Raw genomic sequence first — 17,948 nt, forward strand, 5'->3', positions numbered from 1 at the left:
CTGTAAATGAGCAATCTTTGGAGCAGCATTTCAATTTAATAACTCTTAAATAGTATGTCAGTCACAAACTGATGCTGTTAATCAGAAATGGGTTTATTGCTAAGAAGGTTTTCACATACAAGAAATTTTGCCTTGGTATTTTGGTACAACATAGTAAGAGAGAAGAAAAATAACGTAAGTATTGCAAAAGTGATTGATTCATCAATATAAAATAGAAATATACAGTAAAAATGTGATAAATTAAAACAAATATGTAAAATACATATATTTTATATTCTGAAACGAGAAGTGTTTAAACGACCTATATGCCATTTTTCCTCCTATGTAGGCCCATCATCGACCTATCCGTGTTGCAGCAGCTCACCTCTCTCTTTAAAAGTTAACTGAGATGATGGAAGAGTGGTTGCCTAGTTCAAAATAACTTCCTACCGCTACATGTCGCTGTTGGCCCGTGTGTCTCCCTCATCCTCTAACCTCCACTGTAATGCTGCTCCATCTTTCCTTGGTCGTGACTGGACTGCTGATGAGTAGTTGACATTTCAGAGCTCTCCTTGAGATGCATGATGTATACAGTATAGCCTCAAACACCCTGATCAAATCAGTGATAGCAGTTTAGACCATCAGGAGACTGCTGAATCCTGAATGAATCCATAGGCTGCAGCACATGTGGGTTCACTTTTAGTGGGCTATGTATTGAAACACATTTAACAATATGTTTTAATTAGGGTTTAATGGGAAAATAAAATTCAGTAGCAGCACAAAATTACCTGTTTCTTTTCTCGTGTCAAGCTGGACAAACAGCTTGGAGAGCTACACTGCAATTGATGCTGTTACCCTTCAAAATAAAAGCACCACTCGTTGTCAAGAATGAATTTCGCTCGGTTCCGCCAAAATTTGTTTTAAATCGAAATTCATAACCGGAAGTACTATATCTGAGTCAGTCAAGTTTGACGTCAGTTTCGACGCACATCCTCTGCACTCCGTGTGTGGACCGACGGTGTGTGTGCCTGTGTGTGTGTGTGTTAGGCGTGTGTGTGTATGCGTGTGTGTGCGTAAACACAGCTCAGTCGGCTCAGGTTAGGAGCGAGGGCCAGTCGGGTCTGACTGCAGCAGCTGAAACTAGCAGGCTGAATTGTGCTCGGTGACCCGCTCAGATGAGGAGATGGCAGCCGAGTCGACCCGGAGATTCACCAAGAACCTGCTGAAACCGGGGAGCGCGGCGGAGATACGGCAGACGGCGTGCAACGCAGTCAGACACTCCGCAGTGACGGTGAGTGGGACCCGCGTGAAATTGCGAAAACATGGTGGTAGTGAAAAAACGCATCACCACCTGTGGGCCCAGGGATTTTTTATTTTTTTATTTATTTATTTATTTTACCGCTCTGACCCCGTAGGCTTTACATCTGGAACTGAATTAGATTTGGGATCATCTTGTAGCAGCAGACACACCACACCACTGCACCGCAGCTCTGGCGGACCCTGACATTGGCATTCATGTTGCATCTTTGCAGTGGATGAGCGGTGCAGCAGCGCCGTTTCACCCTCCTATTGATCTTGCAGTGTGAACAATTCAATACGTTTTTTTTTTTTTTTGGTTTTTTTAAATGGGTAATGCTCGCTTGGTGCAGGGATTTGCCACATTTCTTTTTCATACACTATTGAGGGAAAAAGAAGCCGCTTATTGGCTGGTAATGTGGCTATAAAGTCGAAGAGCCTATCATATTCCCCTGTGGGTTGGAGTTTATTTCGGTGTGGCTGGCGCTGGAGTGAATGAAATGCAGTAAATAGCGGCTTTGGTAGTAGGGGATAGTAGGGATGCGGCATGACACAGGCAGCGGTTTACATCTGCCCAGCGGTGCGCAGAGACGCGAGGAAAAGATGGAGGGAGGAGGAGCAGAGAGGGAGATGAATTCGGCCACTGGGCTCGATTTGCGACTACTATTCTATTATCAGGGCTATTTTCAATAGCGTGGATTGTGTGAAACGTGTGCTCCCGTCAGTGGGTGTGTCACGCCTTTTATAATGAGAGGCTCTGATTGACACATAAGATAGTGGGAGGAGGGGTAATCCAGGAAAAAAAAAAGAAAAGATATAAAACCAGGAGAAGGATTTGTGTTGATGATGTCCTTTTGATTCATCTGGCAGAGGACAAATCCTCTACCTTACATTGTGTGTGTGTGTGTGTGTGTGTGTGTGTGTCCATTCTGTAGGGATTAGCATAGAGAAAGGTCACTCCACTCCAGTCTCTTTGCTACTACTCTACATCCTCTTCACTCTGGTGTTAGTGTGTCAGTGGGACACAAACGCAGAACAGAGCGTAGTCACAATTGATTCGGATAAAGAGGGAGAAATGTAATAGTGCATCTGATTTGCCGAATGGAAGAAGACAAGATTAAAACTGAAAAGAATTGACTCACAGTGAATGAAACCTTGATTTTTCTGTGTATTTCTCACTGCAGAATAGACGTTTTCTACGAGCAGCCAGATGTTACGGACTCTGAATAGAACAGAATACAAAAGAATAGCACAAGCCTTAAGAGTAAAGGTTTACTGACAGTATGCATTTATCATGTCCCCAAATGGAGTGCAACATAGCAGTGTTTATTGATTCCCTTATTGGATGTAGAAATTGACTGGTGGGTCACCTTGTGTTGGTGTCATTTAGGACATAGATACACATGTTGCATTGCAGTACACACTGAGCTTCACTTCCTCGCATGAAAGCCCCATAGCTCAAGTCCTACATCAGGTCTGTGGTTTTCAAGCAAAGTGAAGTGTCTGTTGAAAAAAAAAGAAAGGAAGTGAGAGATATACACGAGATATTCGGTGAGTGAGAACATGTATCTCAGCCTGAAACAAGAGGCTTAAACAGTTATGGTAATCAATACATTAAGCAGCAAAAGTCTGTGTTCTTCATTAAAGCCCCCTTTTATTTATAGCATACAATGCTGTGACTGCCAAGCAGTGCACATTTACTTGAGTACACACTAGCTGTATTAGTCTATTTTCATTATCTAGACATTTTGACGTGTTATAGTAGGAAAAGAATAGTCCAAATAATGTAAATAATAAATTATACAATTAATGATGGCTGAATTTCAGTCATCTGCTTCAGTTTCGGCTTCCTGTTATTTTGGCTCACTGTGGCAATGACACAGCTTAGTGGGACACTGGAACCACAACGAGCTGTTGTTAATGTTGTTAGTAACACCTGCATTTTCTGCTATGACAAGTCAAATTGGCTGCTTTGAAAAAGATTACGACTCCAAAAGGAATATTTTGTTCAAAAACAGTGTGATATTCAAGATGTATTGTTACAGATACCAATTCTCTTGCACAAGTTTTGCTCAGTAGTTCCTTAAAAACATATGATCATTACTGATCTTGGCTCAGTAAAATATTTGGTGGATTAAATACAGGCTGATTGTGGACAATATGGATCCATTTTGAATGGAATGTACAATTTTGAGGTACTTATGTATTTCTATTTTTTGCTACTTTATACTTTTTACCTAGTTAAATTTAGTTCCTATATACTTTGCAGATTCAGATTATCAGCACAACAAACAAACGATCATCCATTATTAAAAATTACTGGAAGCTGCCCAGCAATATATGAAGTAGTTGAAATCTGCCCCACCTTACCCACAATGAATCACTATTTAAAATACAATAAAACAATATTCTGAAATGGAGCATTCTGCATAATGAGTACATTTTAATGCTTCTTTTGTACTCAATACCTTTTGTAATGCAGGGCGTTTACTTGTATCAGAGTATTTTTACACTGTGGTATTGATACCTGAGTACTCCTCCACTGTGGAATATAGACATAGCGATATGCAATACATTTCCTGTGTAATTAGTTGAGAAATTGTTAGTGGATAAAATAACCAGATGGACACATCTGTTTTGGCAAATCCAGTGAATTAAATACCTGTCACGTCAAGGTAAAGATAAACATCACATCATATAAAAATACAATAATTCTTATTGATTTGCACCGTTGCCCACACAGTGTATACGGTAATCTCAGATGGTTGACAAGTTTGTGTTGTCTCATGTACATAATGTCACATCGCCCACCCTTGTGTAGAATTTACCAGAACATCTAACCTCTTCATAAAAAGGTTGTTGTTTATAACAGTGAGAACCGAAATGGAAACCATGACTGATACTTTGATCTACATCAGTGTGTGCAAAGAAATGCTTTGTCCTTGTCATCCTCCAGTGCGAGAGTCTGTCTGACTGGTTAGTCTCAATTCTTTCCTATAGCTCAAAAAAGTCTCTAAAGATGGAAAACCCATTAATAATTACTTGAGGTCATTCTGTATGCACAGATATAGGATGCAGAAACGTTGAGAGGAAAAAAGAGGGTGAAGCTGGATGAAAGAGTAAGCATGTGTGTAAATGTGTAGGTATAACGCTTTTGCACACAGGCTTTAGGTTAAGTGGGTGTGTAAATGTCCATAGGCGTTGTGTGCATGTGTGTGGACTTTTTTTTGTGAGTGTGTTAATGCATGTCCTTTTGTTGGTGAAAGAAACCAGGTCAGCAGAATCAGGCCCTGTGGCACAACATTCAGTGAAGCGTGAGCCTTTCTCTTTCTCACTGACCCCCTCTCTCTTTTCATCGTAGCCAGTCTTTTTTTCCTCGTTCACTTAACGGCACCCCCCCTCTCTGACTTTTACCCCCCATCTCTTCATGCCTTCACTGATTCAATTTCTTCTATACCAGAGTTCTGACACTGTTTAATTCTGTGTTTCTTACTGCCCCACTGCTCTCCATGGGTCCTCAGTCAGCTTAGATCAGTTTCTGAAGTGTGTGTGTGTGTGTGTGTGTGTGTGTGTGTGCTGGTGAGTGTATAGTATACGTGATACCTGGTAAGTGTCCCTAGTGCATTCTGCATTTTCCTCTGATGAACTCCTCTGTTAAAGCAATCACTGCTTTCTGACTACTTCACTGTTCCTCATAGTGGTCAGCCCACCCGTCTTCAAATATGCAAGGAGCATGGAAGGGTAGAGAGATACAAGAATGAAGGATGTAATGGTGGTTGAGTTTCGGTTTAAAAAAAAAAAAGTAGAGTTTGTTGCTTCAGTGACCATGGGATCTTTTCCATTACATCTTTTCTGGCCTCTGCCTGCCTCTGAGCTGCTGTACACCAAATAACAATGAAATATTTTTTTTAAAAACAGATTGACATAGGTAAGATATGTTTAATATAAAAGATAATGAAGCAGGTCTTGTATCAAACGGTATTTTACGCCTATTTCTGGTACCAGGGTGAGTGTGTTTATTATGACTCTCAGCAAAAGTGAGCAGCGTGGCCGTGTAGACACAAGTGTCATTCTTGTTGTGACTCTGGCTGCCTGCTGGGATGAACCACATGTCATACCATGCCTGGAGGATGCCAGCCACACTAACCACACAGCCAGAGATTGGGGCCAACATGCCCACCCTGGCATCCCACTGCAGCTCAGAGTTTATTTGCCCAGCAGCACAGGGTTGCTTGTATGCAGTCACCAGCGCCTCCTGCTTAAGACTTTATGCGTCCTCGTGCATTTTTCCACATCGTGTCCCAATGTTTGGTGGTATATCACCGTGGTCCTGTCTTTCCTTTGGCACCAGATAATGCCACTCCTTGGGTTTGGCATCCTGATTGCCCTTATGGTACTAGCCTCATGCCTGATCACATATTGACTATATTTGGTGCCCACTCCCAGTCTCCAGGCATTTACAGGGAAATTTCCATGTTGTTAGAAACTAGTGTCTGTTGTCCAGTCATAGAAATGGCCCCATAATCTTATAATGTTAAGGTATCTAGTGTGTATAATTATTATACCAGTTTTTTTTTTCATATGGCTGTAATGAACAGTTATTTTCATTATTGGTTAATCAAGACTATTTTGTCAATTCATTGACTAATACAGTCCATGTGTATTGATTACTGTCAAGTCTGTATATGCCAGAAAAGTGTGAAAATGCCCATCACAATTTCCCAGTGCCAAAGGTAACATCTTCCATTTTTTTATCTGACCAACAGTCCAAAACCCCCAAAATGTTAATTTACTGCAATGTAATCACTAAAATAATTATTTAAGCACCATACTGACACCAAAGGCTGCCTTGAAGGCCCCAGATAACAGTCATGGAACTGAGCAATTTCTTACCTCTGCACCTAAGACGAGAAATTAAGTAAACATTTAATTATCAACTTTTTAGATCATTCTGTCATTCTGATCATTAGTTCTTTCAGCAAGGATTTCTTCTGCCTGGAAGGTATGACATCTCTACCTCTAAAAAAAAACAAATGTAGTACTCTGAAATCTGGCTGACAGTGAGTAAAATAGATGTGTTAATGGGCTTAAACATGTAAAAACCCTTTGATATGCTAATCTTCAATACCAGTGTGGTTCACCTCCATGCTCATGTGCATGCTCCTGCTCTCCTAAACGCAAAAGGGAGCAGTATGTGTCCTTTGGCCTTAACACTAAAATGTGAACACACTGACACAGCATTCATATAGAAAGAACACTTCGGTTAAAGTGCTTCTTGTGTTTTTTTTGCATTTGATATGTCCCAAAGCTAACACTGGATGTTCTCAAATATTGAAAAAGGGGTTCATATTTTATTGACCCTCCCTGTAGCTTTGTTTTTAACATTGTTGACCCAGGCTTTATCTAGTTTTTTAACCTAACTCATCTCACTTTACACTCTGTGGAAGAGAGGAAGGAAGAAAGGATGATATGGGATGTTTCAGATCTCCTTTCTTCTCTTCTCTCTAGAAATTTGACTTTTGGCTCGTCTCTTTACATCAGTTTAATCTTCTTTGCTTTCGATTAATCTGTATGTACATCAGCCGGTGTATCTCTGTCTTCTGGGCTTGTATTAGTCATGTTCTGTGTGTGTGTGTGTGTGTGTGTGTGTGTGTGTGTGTGTGTGTGTGTGTGTGTGTGTGTGTGTGTGAGTGTGGGTGTGTGTCTGTTCTTCTTCTAGGAAAATACCACTACCAGGCTTGTCTGTCTGTCTGTAGCTAAAATGTGTGTCAGACAGCGTGGAGCAGTCATTTGTTGGTGGTGGGTGAGGGTGGGGGCACGTCTACCCAGTGTGCCCCTGTGGTGTGTGTGGTCATTGGGGGACATGCTGTCAGTCTGACTCTGCTCTCTCCTCATGACACATCATGTCAATTGCCTGGTATGCATTGTGCATGACTGCTGACCTGCCTATTTGTCCAACACACATGCATAGCGGTCTAGTATGTGTCTGTATGCGTATGTGTGTGTGCGTGCCTGTGTGGTACTTGTGGTTTTTCTTAAAAACCAAAAATGTTGCAGCGCACATGGGTTTGTAACTGCCTTATATCTGTGTCAGCGTGGTTTTTTAGCTTGATTTGACCACAGTGCGCTGCTCTGTTTCAAGAAGAGAGTTGTCAGTGTCACTCTAGACGCTGGCAGCATGTAACACCAACTAATACGCCCGTCTCATGCGAGTTAGTCTGACTGATAATGCTGAAAATCAATTGTCCCAGAGGAGAGAAGCCAGTTAGATTACCAGTAATTAGCCTACTCTCGCACACCAATGCCTCTGTTACCACGGCAACAGAGGAAGGTCAACTGGGATGGAATTCTAACAGGAAGCACTCCTATCACTCCTCGCATATCTCTACTTTTTCCCCCCCTTTCTAGTATATCTTCATCTCATCTATTGCTCTTCTCTACCCCTGCTCCCAAGTGTTTCATAAATTAATAGCTAAGCTGCTGATATTAGACTTATTTTTTAATTGTATCAGTAATCCGCCTCCTTCAACGGCATTCTGAACGCCCACTCCATCTTATTTTTTATACATCTGTCTTGCTGTTTTCTTGTGAGGTTACTACTTGCACGACGAAGACAGTAGACTGGCTGTAGTCGTTGAAGGAGATCTGCGCTGATCCTGTCACATGCCTCTTATTACATCTGGACAGGGGCAAGGTAGGACAGGAGGGACAGGATCAGAGCCAGAGCCAGAATCAAGCTTATAATTTGGTCAGACATCACCAGTCTTATCATTTTGGAGAGAGCTAGACCACAAGGAGGGGAAAACCAAGAAGAAAATGAGGGAGGAAGGGTGAGAAAAGGAAGAGAGAGATTCAGTAGATCTGTCTCACCTCCCAGAGGAGTTCACACTGAGACTCTACTGCAGATAACTCGTCCTGCTATAAACACTCTGTCCTGTTTGTGTGTTTAGCTGGCCGTATTCGATTGTAATGCTATGTGCGTGTTTTTGTGTACTGTATTTCCACATGTCAGGGTGTCTCATTAGCATTAACAGGCTATCTGTCTATCTTTGGGCAATATTCAAAAGTTTATACTCTAACAACTTTTCAGGTCCCAGTGGACATTCATGTAAGTGTTCCAGTTCTTGAAGAAAGTTGGTTCCTCAACACTCCAGGACAAATACTGCGCTGTTGTCTTTACGCCCATAGAGTCAGATATGAAGCTGCTTCTCAAATCAACAGAGGCAACATTTCCTTGCCTGCCAATACAGTTATTCAGTTACATAAGTCGGGGTTTTGGAGATCATACCACTGTCAGATTGTATAACCATATAAATGAGACTGTGAGACTGAAGAAACTCTAGTCTCCCAGCACTAACAATCAAGGAAGGAGCTTTTGGCTTTTAACATTTACTATTAAAGTAGCACTTTACAGAGTGGAGGTGGGGTGCCATGCCTGGAATAAAGACCACCTCTCCCAATATTATGAAGCATAAAATTAAATACACATAACCTTTCAGAAAAATAAAGCTTTCAAAAACAGCAGGGATGCTATTTAATACAACAAATGCCATTTTTAATGAGTTTGGCTACTGTTGAGGCCAGTATCTACTAGAGAAATGTATCACAAAACATTATTATCCAGGTGAATGACCCCCTTTTGCTAAACAATTTCTGATGGAAACCCCAAATTAGTATGGACACATTGCACTATAAGGCATCGCTCTGCAGACTCACACCATTAAAACCAAAATACAAAAGTAATTCAGAATTTTCCACCATAAGTGTGTATGTAATTCATTATGCATCTGTGTCACCTCTTTGGTCCACTGTTCTGCAACCTATTGAACCCGATGCATGTGATGAGTCGCACACCATCACAGTGGCACCCCACATTAAGTTTCCACACGAACTGTGGTTGGAGACACCTACATTTGGGTGTACGTCGTATCTTATACTCTGTATGCATCAAACCAGTTTGTGAAGGTGTTGCCTTTTAGACCGTGTTTATTCACACGACAATGTGGGACAGGATGCTGTCATGTCTCTTTCTCACACACCATGCATTTTGGTATCTCTGAACAACTCAGCATGCACATTTTTTGCAGAAACCGTGCTGTGCAGTCCTTCATGGCGCCTTCGTAATGCAGTGCAGCCTAAATGTGTGTTTATATCACTTGAGAGATTTCATCAGCAGGGTGACACATACTTATTCTCTTCCTCCTGTCAAACCCCCCTTACTCAACCCTCCTGCCCCTCTTTTCCTCCTCCTTCCACTTTGCTTACCTTTCCCTCTTATTTTTCCCTTCTTACCATCTGCCTCCCTCTGTTCTACACCCTCTCTGCCTTTCTTCTTGTTTCGCCTTTTCCATCTCTACACGAATTCCCTAATTGCCCACACTTCCTTTCTACTCCCTTATTCTTTCTCAAAGTCAACTAGATTTACGTTCTCCCGGCTCTTCAGTTCTCGCTCCTTGTTATTTTGAGTGAACGCTTCTAGTGTCACCGGTGTGTGTATATACATGCAGACAAGAGAATAGAGAATGGGATTAGAGGAGATGAATAGCTCTTTGACATTTGTTATGACTGAGCTGCAGACGACTCAGCCGTGTTTGGCTGATAACAGTAGGACCGTGCACTGCCAGGCCTTGGTGTGTGTGTGTGTCCATCCCCATCTTCTCAATGACTCATTCAGAAAGGACAGAGAAATAAAGCAAATAGAAGAGAACACAGAAAAAAATTCTGAGCCTGTCACTGTCACTAGTGACACTGTCTCCGGCTGAATTCCCCCACTGTTTGAACTCTGTGTGATGCTGCACAGTGATCTCAGAAGTGTGTGTGCAGGGTGTGAGCACATAGGAAATTAATTTTCTCCCCCAACAAAATACATGTAACCTTGTAGCATCAGACTGCCAGTTGTTGAATTGTGTTAGAAGACAAAAAGTCTGTTTAGTCTAGGTAGGAAAACTGGATAGAGAGAAAGTATGTGTCTGTCTGTGTGTCAGTGTTTGTGAGAGGTCACATGAGAGGAGGAGAGAGAGAAAGAGAGAGAGAGAGAGAGAGGTCCCCGGGGCTCCATGCATTGTGCCAATGTACGTTTACAATAGGCTCTTTGGAGAGGCTTCACAGCCAGTGAACTGCTCCATTCAGACTTAGCTGACCAGGCTTTGCCTCACTGGAGCTTAACTTTTATCCTCTCCCTCTTTCTCTAAAGCTTTCTCCGTCCAGCCTCACCACCCTGCCCCGTACCTTAATAGACACCATGTCCACTCGTCCATCCAGACTCTTTCCACGGCCTCCAGGGAGGGGGTGAAGGAGGGGAAGGGGGGGGGGGAGAGTCCACTTCACATACTGGACTAAGAATAGTTCTCTGCGAGTGAATTGCAGTGTTGTGTTTCTCCCTCACCCTGCATTCCAGAGTAGGAGGCCTGAATATGCTACTGCCATTACTGTCCGACCCCCATGCCCTGCTGCCCTTGCCCTGTTGTATCACACACACACATACACACTGTGTGGTAGTTATACGTGATGTGGACTTTCCCTCATTAACACTGGCTGGGCAGGGTGAGACAGAGAGAGTATAGGAGCGATCTAATTATGTAACAGATTGGCAAGATGTAAAGAAAATGTGTCTACCATTTGTACAAGCCGTCCTCAAAGTCTATGAATCCTAAAACAGAACCATGTTTTTGTTACATGGTCAAATACTCCAAGATCTGTTTGTTGCTTCCTGCTCTGACTGTCTGATTGTTCAGCGTTGGCTTTGATCAACCCGGCTGACCCACCAATAATCCCATACGACCGTGTCTCCTCCTCTTTGCCCTGGTGTCAGAAAGTAAAAAAGAAAGAGACAGAAACAAGCAGCCGTTATTAAAATTTCACCACCAGCATCCTACTCCGGTTACCCACATCCATCCACACATATACACAAAGATAAAGATGCACACATGCATGCACACACATTATTATGTCTGCAGAGCCTGGGCCCCTGTTAGAAATAGAACAGAGAGTTTTCACTTATGTTATTCATAAGTCTTGAGTGGCAGCACACAAGAAGACATAGCTGGCATAGCTGCTCATAGCACAAGATAACTGGCTGAATAAAGCCCGTAGTTTGAAGATATGGTAGCTATCAACATGCTCAATTAGTGATTATTATTCTAGCAATTTTTGCACCTTATCTTTTTTACATGTTAGGAATCTGTTACTGACCTAAATTTATCTCTGAAATTACAAATAAGTGTTGTGCGCTTAAAATGGCTGCAAAAAATGATTGAAATCTAACCACAATTTCCACCAACCAACCAATCAGGCGACAGTATTTTAGTACTGTTGGCTGATTAGATTAGTTCCACATTTTGCTTTCTTGCTGAGAATTTGATGAGAAGGTCGATACCACACTAAATATGAAGCTACAACAGCCAGTTAGCTTAGCTTAGCTTGCCATAAAGGCTGGGAACAGGGTGCAAAAACCGTAGAGTAAAAACTACGTTATTTTACGGGCTTGTACTATTTCTTGTCCGGATGCAGTGAGTCTGTGGCTGTTTGCCTGGCAACCTCAGGGTTAGAGAATGATTCTTGAATTTCCCTATAATATAAATAAAGTATCTATCGATCTATCGATCTATCGTTCTATCTATCTATCCAGATATATTAAAAATATGTTGTCTTAATTACTGAGCTTTAAAGTTGGTCTTTTTACATTTGTACAGAAACCGGCTAGCTGTTTTCTGTCTGTTTCCAGCTTGTACATCAAGTTAAGCCAAACTAAGCTCAGCTAAGCTGGCTTTAGCTTTATATTTAGCGTACAGACAAAAGAGTGGTATCGAGTATTTCCTCTTAGCAAGAGAGTAAATAAGTGTTTCTCAAATGTCAAACAATTTTTTAAAGTGGATACCAGCACATATACTGTCAACGAAAATAGAAGTGAGTCAACATGTGAAAGAAAATACATGCACTAATGCACTAAACCCCCCAACTTTCAGTTTTACTTTTTGTTTTCCAAGAAAATCTGATAACTTACCTAACTTTAGTCTTTCTGAGTTATAAGGCGTCTTGAGGGTACATGGTCAGTATATGGTCACAGTTTTTCTGCCAAGTTGCAGGAGGGGGGATAGATTTGACTCAAAGATGCCAGTTCCACTCATTACTATTCATGCCGACTGACACAAAGAGGTGTCTCACTGACATGCGTCCCACGGGAAACATAGCCCAGAGCCAAAATGCACAATAAGTGAAGGTAGGAAAGGTGAAGAAACAATACTCAGATTTGTGATTGTCTGTCATGCTTGTGGATGCTGATGCTAGAGGGCGGGAATCTGTAGGATTTCTGCTTTATTTTTTTCGCTTTGGGATTTAAAGCTTTTCTGTGGGTCTGGCTCACTGTATGTTTGACTCTGTATCTTTCTGTGAGCGCACATCAATTTTGTGTGCCTTAAATGTCAGCCAAAGAGCTGAAAGGAGATCTGCAAAAGAAATAAGGGAGGAAAAAAAGCACAGTGCAGGCAAGGAGACACAGGAGGGATTTTGAATCCGTAAGAAGGGGAGAGAAATTGGGGAGGGAATGGGGGGAAGGTAAGGGAGGATAATACATGAAAACGCATGAGGAAAAGTCTTCAGACCAGCTGCGTCCTCAGTCTAAACTGGGACCTCAGGGAGAAAGAGCTGTGCTGAGTGGGCGTCTGGTAGATAGTTAGCGCTGGTGTAGAGGTTACACAGAGGTTGCATGTAGGCTTTGTGTAGGTGTCATATGTTGGCGTTATGACTGAATGATTTATTGCAAACTAGGCATTCTACTTGGCTTTTTCTCTACTGTGAGGGTGTAGATTGGGTGTTGGCATAGAGTCTTACGATTTATTTTTCACTTTGGCTCGAATGAGGCTGATGTGACTGTTTATAACTATAGTAGCCTATAACCATAGTATCCATTGTGCTGGTATGTGTTTCTGGCATGTCTGCATAAAAAGCAAATATTGGCTCAAGCCTGATTTAAGGATGAATATGGCAGGTTCAGAGTGAGGACACATTTTTCAAGCTAACAGAGTTACAGGAAACAGAAATCATTAGGGATAATTGCTTAAGAAATAGTTAAGGTTTCCTCGTGTCAGAGGCTCAGACATGCAGTGGAAGTAGAGGAGAGTTTTGGGGTATTTCAAAGTTTGACTTGGCCAACATGAAAGAGTCAGTAAACTGTCTTATTGGTTGAAGACTCTCTTACCTGGACAGGAAACAGGAGAGGCCTAACAGCTGTGTAAATGGCCTAGATAAGATCATAGAGAAACAATGGATACACAGCAGTGCTGAGAGAGTCATCGCAACTACCGTACTGGTATTTATTATGTTGCTCCAGTACTCTTTCCAGTAATATCAGGTTTTGATGAACACATTAATACTGGCAAAAACCGTCTGCAGCAAGGGTCCTTTTTCTGTTTCTAATTAATTTTCTCTCTCTTGGATGGAAAGATGAAAAATTAAAGGAACAGGTATTTTGCTCTGCTTGTTGTTATTACCTTAAACTCTCCCTGTAGTACGAGCTAAAACTTTATCTGTGTTTCTCATTTAAACCACAACATAACGGCAATGACTCACATTTTAAAAGAACCGTACAAACCAAAAAAATGCTTTACTACCTCATGCAGTTGCAGATGGATGGGTATTATCGCAAATATTTACTGCAGAGTGCATAAGAAGCCGGTGACCTCAACCGTCTATGCTTGACGGCTGAGGCCCCTATACGGGGACATGTGGGGGGGAGGGAGGAGAAAACAGCAGGGAGATGTGGAGAGATGCCATGTGGGAGAGTGAATTAATGAGACACCAGCTCTGTGACAGTACAGTAGCTGTGTGTGTTTCTGCTGCTGCATGGCTGCTAAATGATACCAGTCTTCTGCTTTTCACCTCTCGCAGGCCTCTTATGGTGCATTTTTATGAACGTGGGAATCAGTGAGTGAATATTGAAACGGGCAGGTAGACAGGAATAAGGGATAGTTTTAATGTTGATACTATTACCCTAACCGCCGTTAAGTCCAAGCTAAAAAGGAGCATTTCACAGAGTAGATCAAGGAACATCACAATATTTAACTCTAGCTTGTTTCCCAAGGGGTTTCCCACACTATCATAAAAACAAATCTACCTTTATAAAATAAAACAAAATTTTGGGGAAAATGTGCAGAGGCTCTATTTTACAAAGCAAATACCATACATTTAATGAGTGTGTCTACTAATATACTAATTAAATTAACCACAAGACAAGATGTATCAAGATCTGGATGGCTTACCGCCTTGGGGAAACTGTTTCTTGGAGGATTCCCTAATATTGAATATAAACCCATCTATGACATGTACAGTAGAATTATGAATTATGTAATAAACATACCAAAAATGAAAGAATCAAAAAGCGTTGACTCATTAAATAAACTAAAGATGAAGTATTGTCTCCTTCTAATTAATTATTGCTTCCATTTAAGGCTGTCAGGCTGTAAGGCTACTTGACCAAATATGCTGCCTGATTGTTATAATAAAGCCAGTTATTTAAATCCCTCAGATATAACTGTCCCATAAACCAAGCTTTTTTTGATATCATCTCCCCTGAATTGTTGGAAAATATAGAACTATTGTAAAGAAATGAGTTCAGCAGTTATTTGGGAGCTAGGTAAGATAAACGGAGAGGAGAAAAGGTGAGGTTGATTGTTGTTTGGGGTGGGTGGGTGAATATCAAGAGGGAGGTGAGTCTAAGGAGATTGAATGGAAATTTTTAGCAATCCCCCCCTCCTTCACGGCAGTTGTTTCTCAGCAACTTCCCCTCTCCCATATTCTCCACCTCATCTCCCCTCTTTTGGTCCCTCCCCCAACATCCCTCCTGCCTCAGGACTTTAGTTCTCAGTTAAAGACATTTTAATAGCTTCCTTTTCTAAACAAACCAGCTGCCAGGGGACCAGATACTATCTCTGGCACAGAGCGCCTCCTGGAGGTCATTCATTAAAGACGTGGCAGTGAGATCAACTGCTACACAGAGGTGTGGAGACTGGCACAGAGGCACTCTCTCTCGCTCACACAGCCTGCTGTGTCAGCTTCTCAGCACTAGATGGCATTGGTAGTGTGCTGTGGCTCAGCACTCACTTCTTCCTGTTACCTCCTCCGGGGAAGAGCTCAACTCAGAGCCAGATAAAACTATGTCAGACATTCCACACAGTCTGTGTTCAGGTTCACAACAAGATCTTGTTTCATTAAGGTTGCACTCTTAAGCGTAATAAGTCATGATTTTGATTCATATTTCCAACTGCTTCATATTCATATTTCCAACAGGTCACATATTTATGTATATATATATGTGTTTGCATTAGGAGGCTACAATGTTGAATCAAACCAAGTGCTTGTAAGAATTCCCCCTTCAAAAAATACCAAGACAACGGTGTGTCACATGACATGCATTTGCAGAAGGGGACAGAAACAAAAACAAATCTGACGTGTGAGAGAGAGCTCTGGTAGAGCAATAAAATCAAGACCAAAATCAGTCAGAATCAAGAAAAACCCCTCCAGCTGAGAGCGAAATGTTTTGCTTGAACAGAAAAGGTCTTTCATCTGTTTTGTGGAACTCTTTCAGATTCAAAATGACAGTCAAAAGCACTCTTTTGCCACAGCTGCAGCACAGCAAGATAACACATCATAAATGTATACAACCACCTGCAACAATCTCACAAAAACACCTGACTGTTTTATTAAAATATTTTTGCTTATCTATTTTTAGCAAGAAATGATAGATTTCTGGAGTACCTCTGTGTATCAGGTAAAAAAACCGGCAGATCTGTTTGACCTTGTCTGTCTTCCTGTTTATGCAAAAGACATGTTGCTGTGGTGTTGCATCTGCAGGCTGAGGTTTTACTGAGAGCAGCACATCAGGATGAACTTGAAACAATATTAACACTAACTACTACTACTCTCTATTGTAACCATCCACCAGGACAAAGCTGTTGTTGTTACAACAACAGCTGCAGCAACATACTGGAAAATATATTTCTTACATGATTTGCACTTTCTCTTTAGTAAATGGTTTCAATTTAGCTGTATCTAAAAGTTTGTAGTCTGTAGAGTTGTGTGCTGTGTGAGAATGGGGGGCAGTGCAGCCAGAAGGAGGTTGACCCTGTGTCCCTCTTGTTGCTCTGTGAGTGCCAGGGGCCAAGCCGTAGTTTGCTGAGAACCCCAGCACCCACGAGTGACAGCATCCTTCCTGTTGTGGTCACCATGGGAACAGGAGAGTGTTTTCCCAAGTAAACTCACTGGAGCTCTGCACCACATCAAACACCGCTGCCATGAGTCAGCCTCCAGCTCTACAGGGAACCTAACTTTAGCAGAGCTAACTGCTTACAAGGCAGTGTGCAAGAGTTTTAATGGACTGTGGTTTCCTACTTGGCCTAGTTGGCTGAGGTATTTGAAGTCAGTAAAATGGCTTATGTTTGTCTTTCATGTAAATAGTTAACCTACATGTGTATGCAGCATTCGCATGCATCCAACTTCTGCAAATCTAGTGTACATAACCGCTGCTTTGTCACCTTCAGTGTTGTTCAGCAGAGTAACAGTTCTGCTGGGAACAGGAGGATTATAGAGACTGAAGCTGTGCAGCTGGAAAACATTAACTCCACAAATGATGGCGGCACACTGCCCTATACACCCCGATGATGTCATCCTTTTACAGAGGTTCAGACTTGCACACAGCTTAACCCCAATCACACAGGCAAGCACAAGGAGGACACATTTTCAGGCACACTGTAGGTCCAAACAATAGCAACACAATTTCAATGCTAATGGTTTATTTTATGGATCCATTTGATTCTTAAGAGTAGATTATTCTGTCTTATCGTGTGGATGGTGGTACGGCTATGGTTTTGTCCGGGGGAAGTGACACTATGCTTGTAGAGTTTTGTTCTCCTATTTCATTGTGTGATTTATTTACCGACTCTAACTCAAGGATAGGTGTCCTGGGAGCCGAGCTGCTTTACAATGCAACATCTCCATATCTGTGTCTCCAACCACAGAGGGTGTGTCAGTTTTCTCATTCCCATCCAAGGAAGTGCGAGTTCCTCATCACTTATTCAACACTCTCCACCTCATTCGCTGAAAGTCGCCTCGGGTGTTTTGCTTGAAATTCATCTCTCCCCCTCCTTCTATTTTAGAAAGGAGGTGAAGTGAAACAGTTACAAAAAGGGCTCCAACAAAACAAACAAAAGGCAGAAAAGACCGGCTATTGTAGCTTCCCCCCAATTAAGCCCAATGCCCTGGCTCTGCATAAAGGTAAACGTGGTAAATGTGCAAATAATTTTTTATTTAATTGAGCCAGATAATACATAATATATAACATCATCTGTGTAAGACTTGTAGAATGAATGTGGTATGATCGGGCGTCATCCTATGATAAACAGTTCTAATATCCAAATGCAAATATGTTTAATCTACTTTCTTGAATGTTTTGCATTTGTGCATAGAAATCATGTGAAAAGAACAACCAAATCTTGCCAGTGAGTTTTATACTTGGTTGAGGTGTAAATGTTATACTACAAAAAGAAGATGTAGTAAAAGTTAAAACAGATATTTCTGAATATTCAACAGGACATGCTTCTGCTTTCTCTTCTTGTTTTATATATGGTAGTGTAGACACAGCTTCAGCACATTACTGCCACCCACTGTACATAACTCTGCTC

The 17,948-nt window shown here is 41.7% G+C and overlaps 1 protein-coding gene across 1 annotated transcript in view; it reads left to right on the forward strand.

Moving 5' to 3' along the window:
* The first annotated feature begins 995 nt into the window (after positions 1-995).
* Positions 996-17,948, forward strand: part of dock10 (dedicator of cytokinesis 10) — a 65,626-nt gene continuing 48,673 nt past the window's right edge. The window contains exon 1 of the mRNA XM_051399173.1: positions 996-1,270. Coding sequence (XP_051255133.1) covers positions 1,163-1,270 — 108 coding nt within the window. The 5' untranslated portion in view covers positions 996-1,162. The remainder of the gene's footprint in view (positions 1,271-17,948) is intronic.

The sequence above is a fragment of the Dicentrarchus labrax genome, unplaced genomic scaffold (genome assembly GCF_905237075.1).
Source record: "Dicentrarchus labrax unplaced genomic scaffold, dlabrax2021, whole genome shotgun sequence".
In the NCBI taxonomy this organism is placed as follows: domain Eukaryota; kingdom Metazoa; phylum Chordata; class Actinopteri; family Moronidae; genus Dicentrarchus; species Dicentrarchus labrax.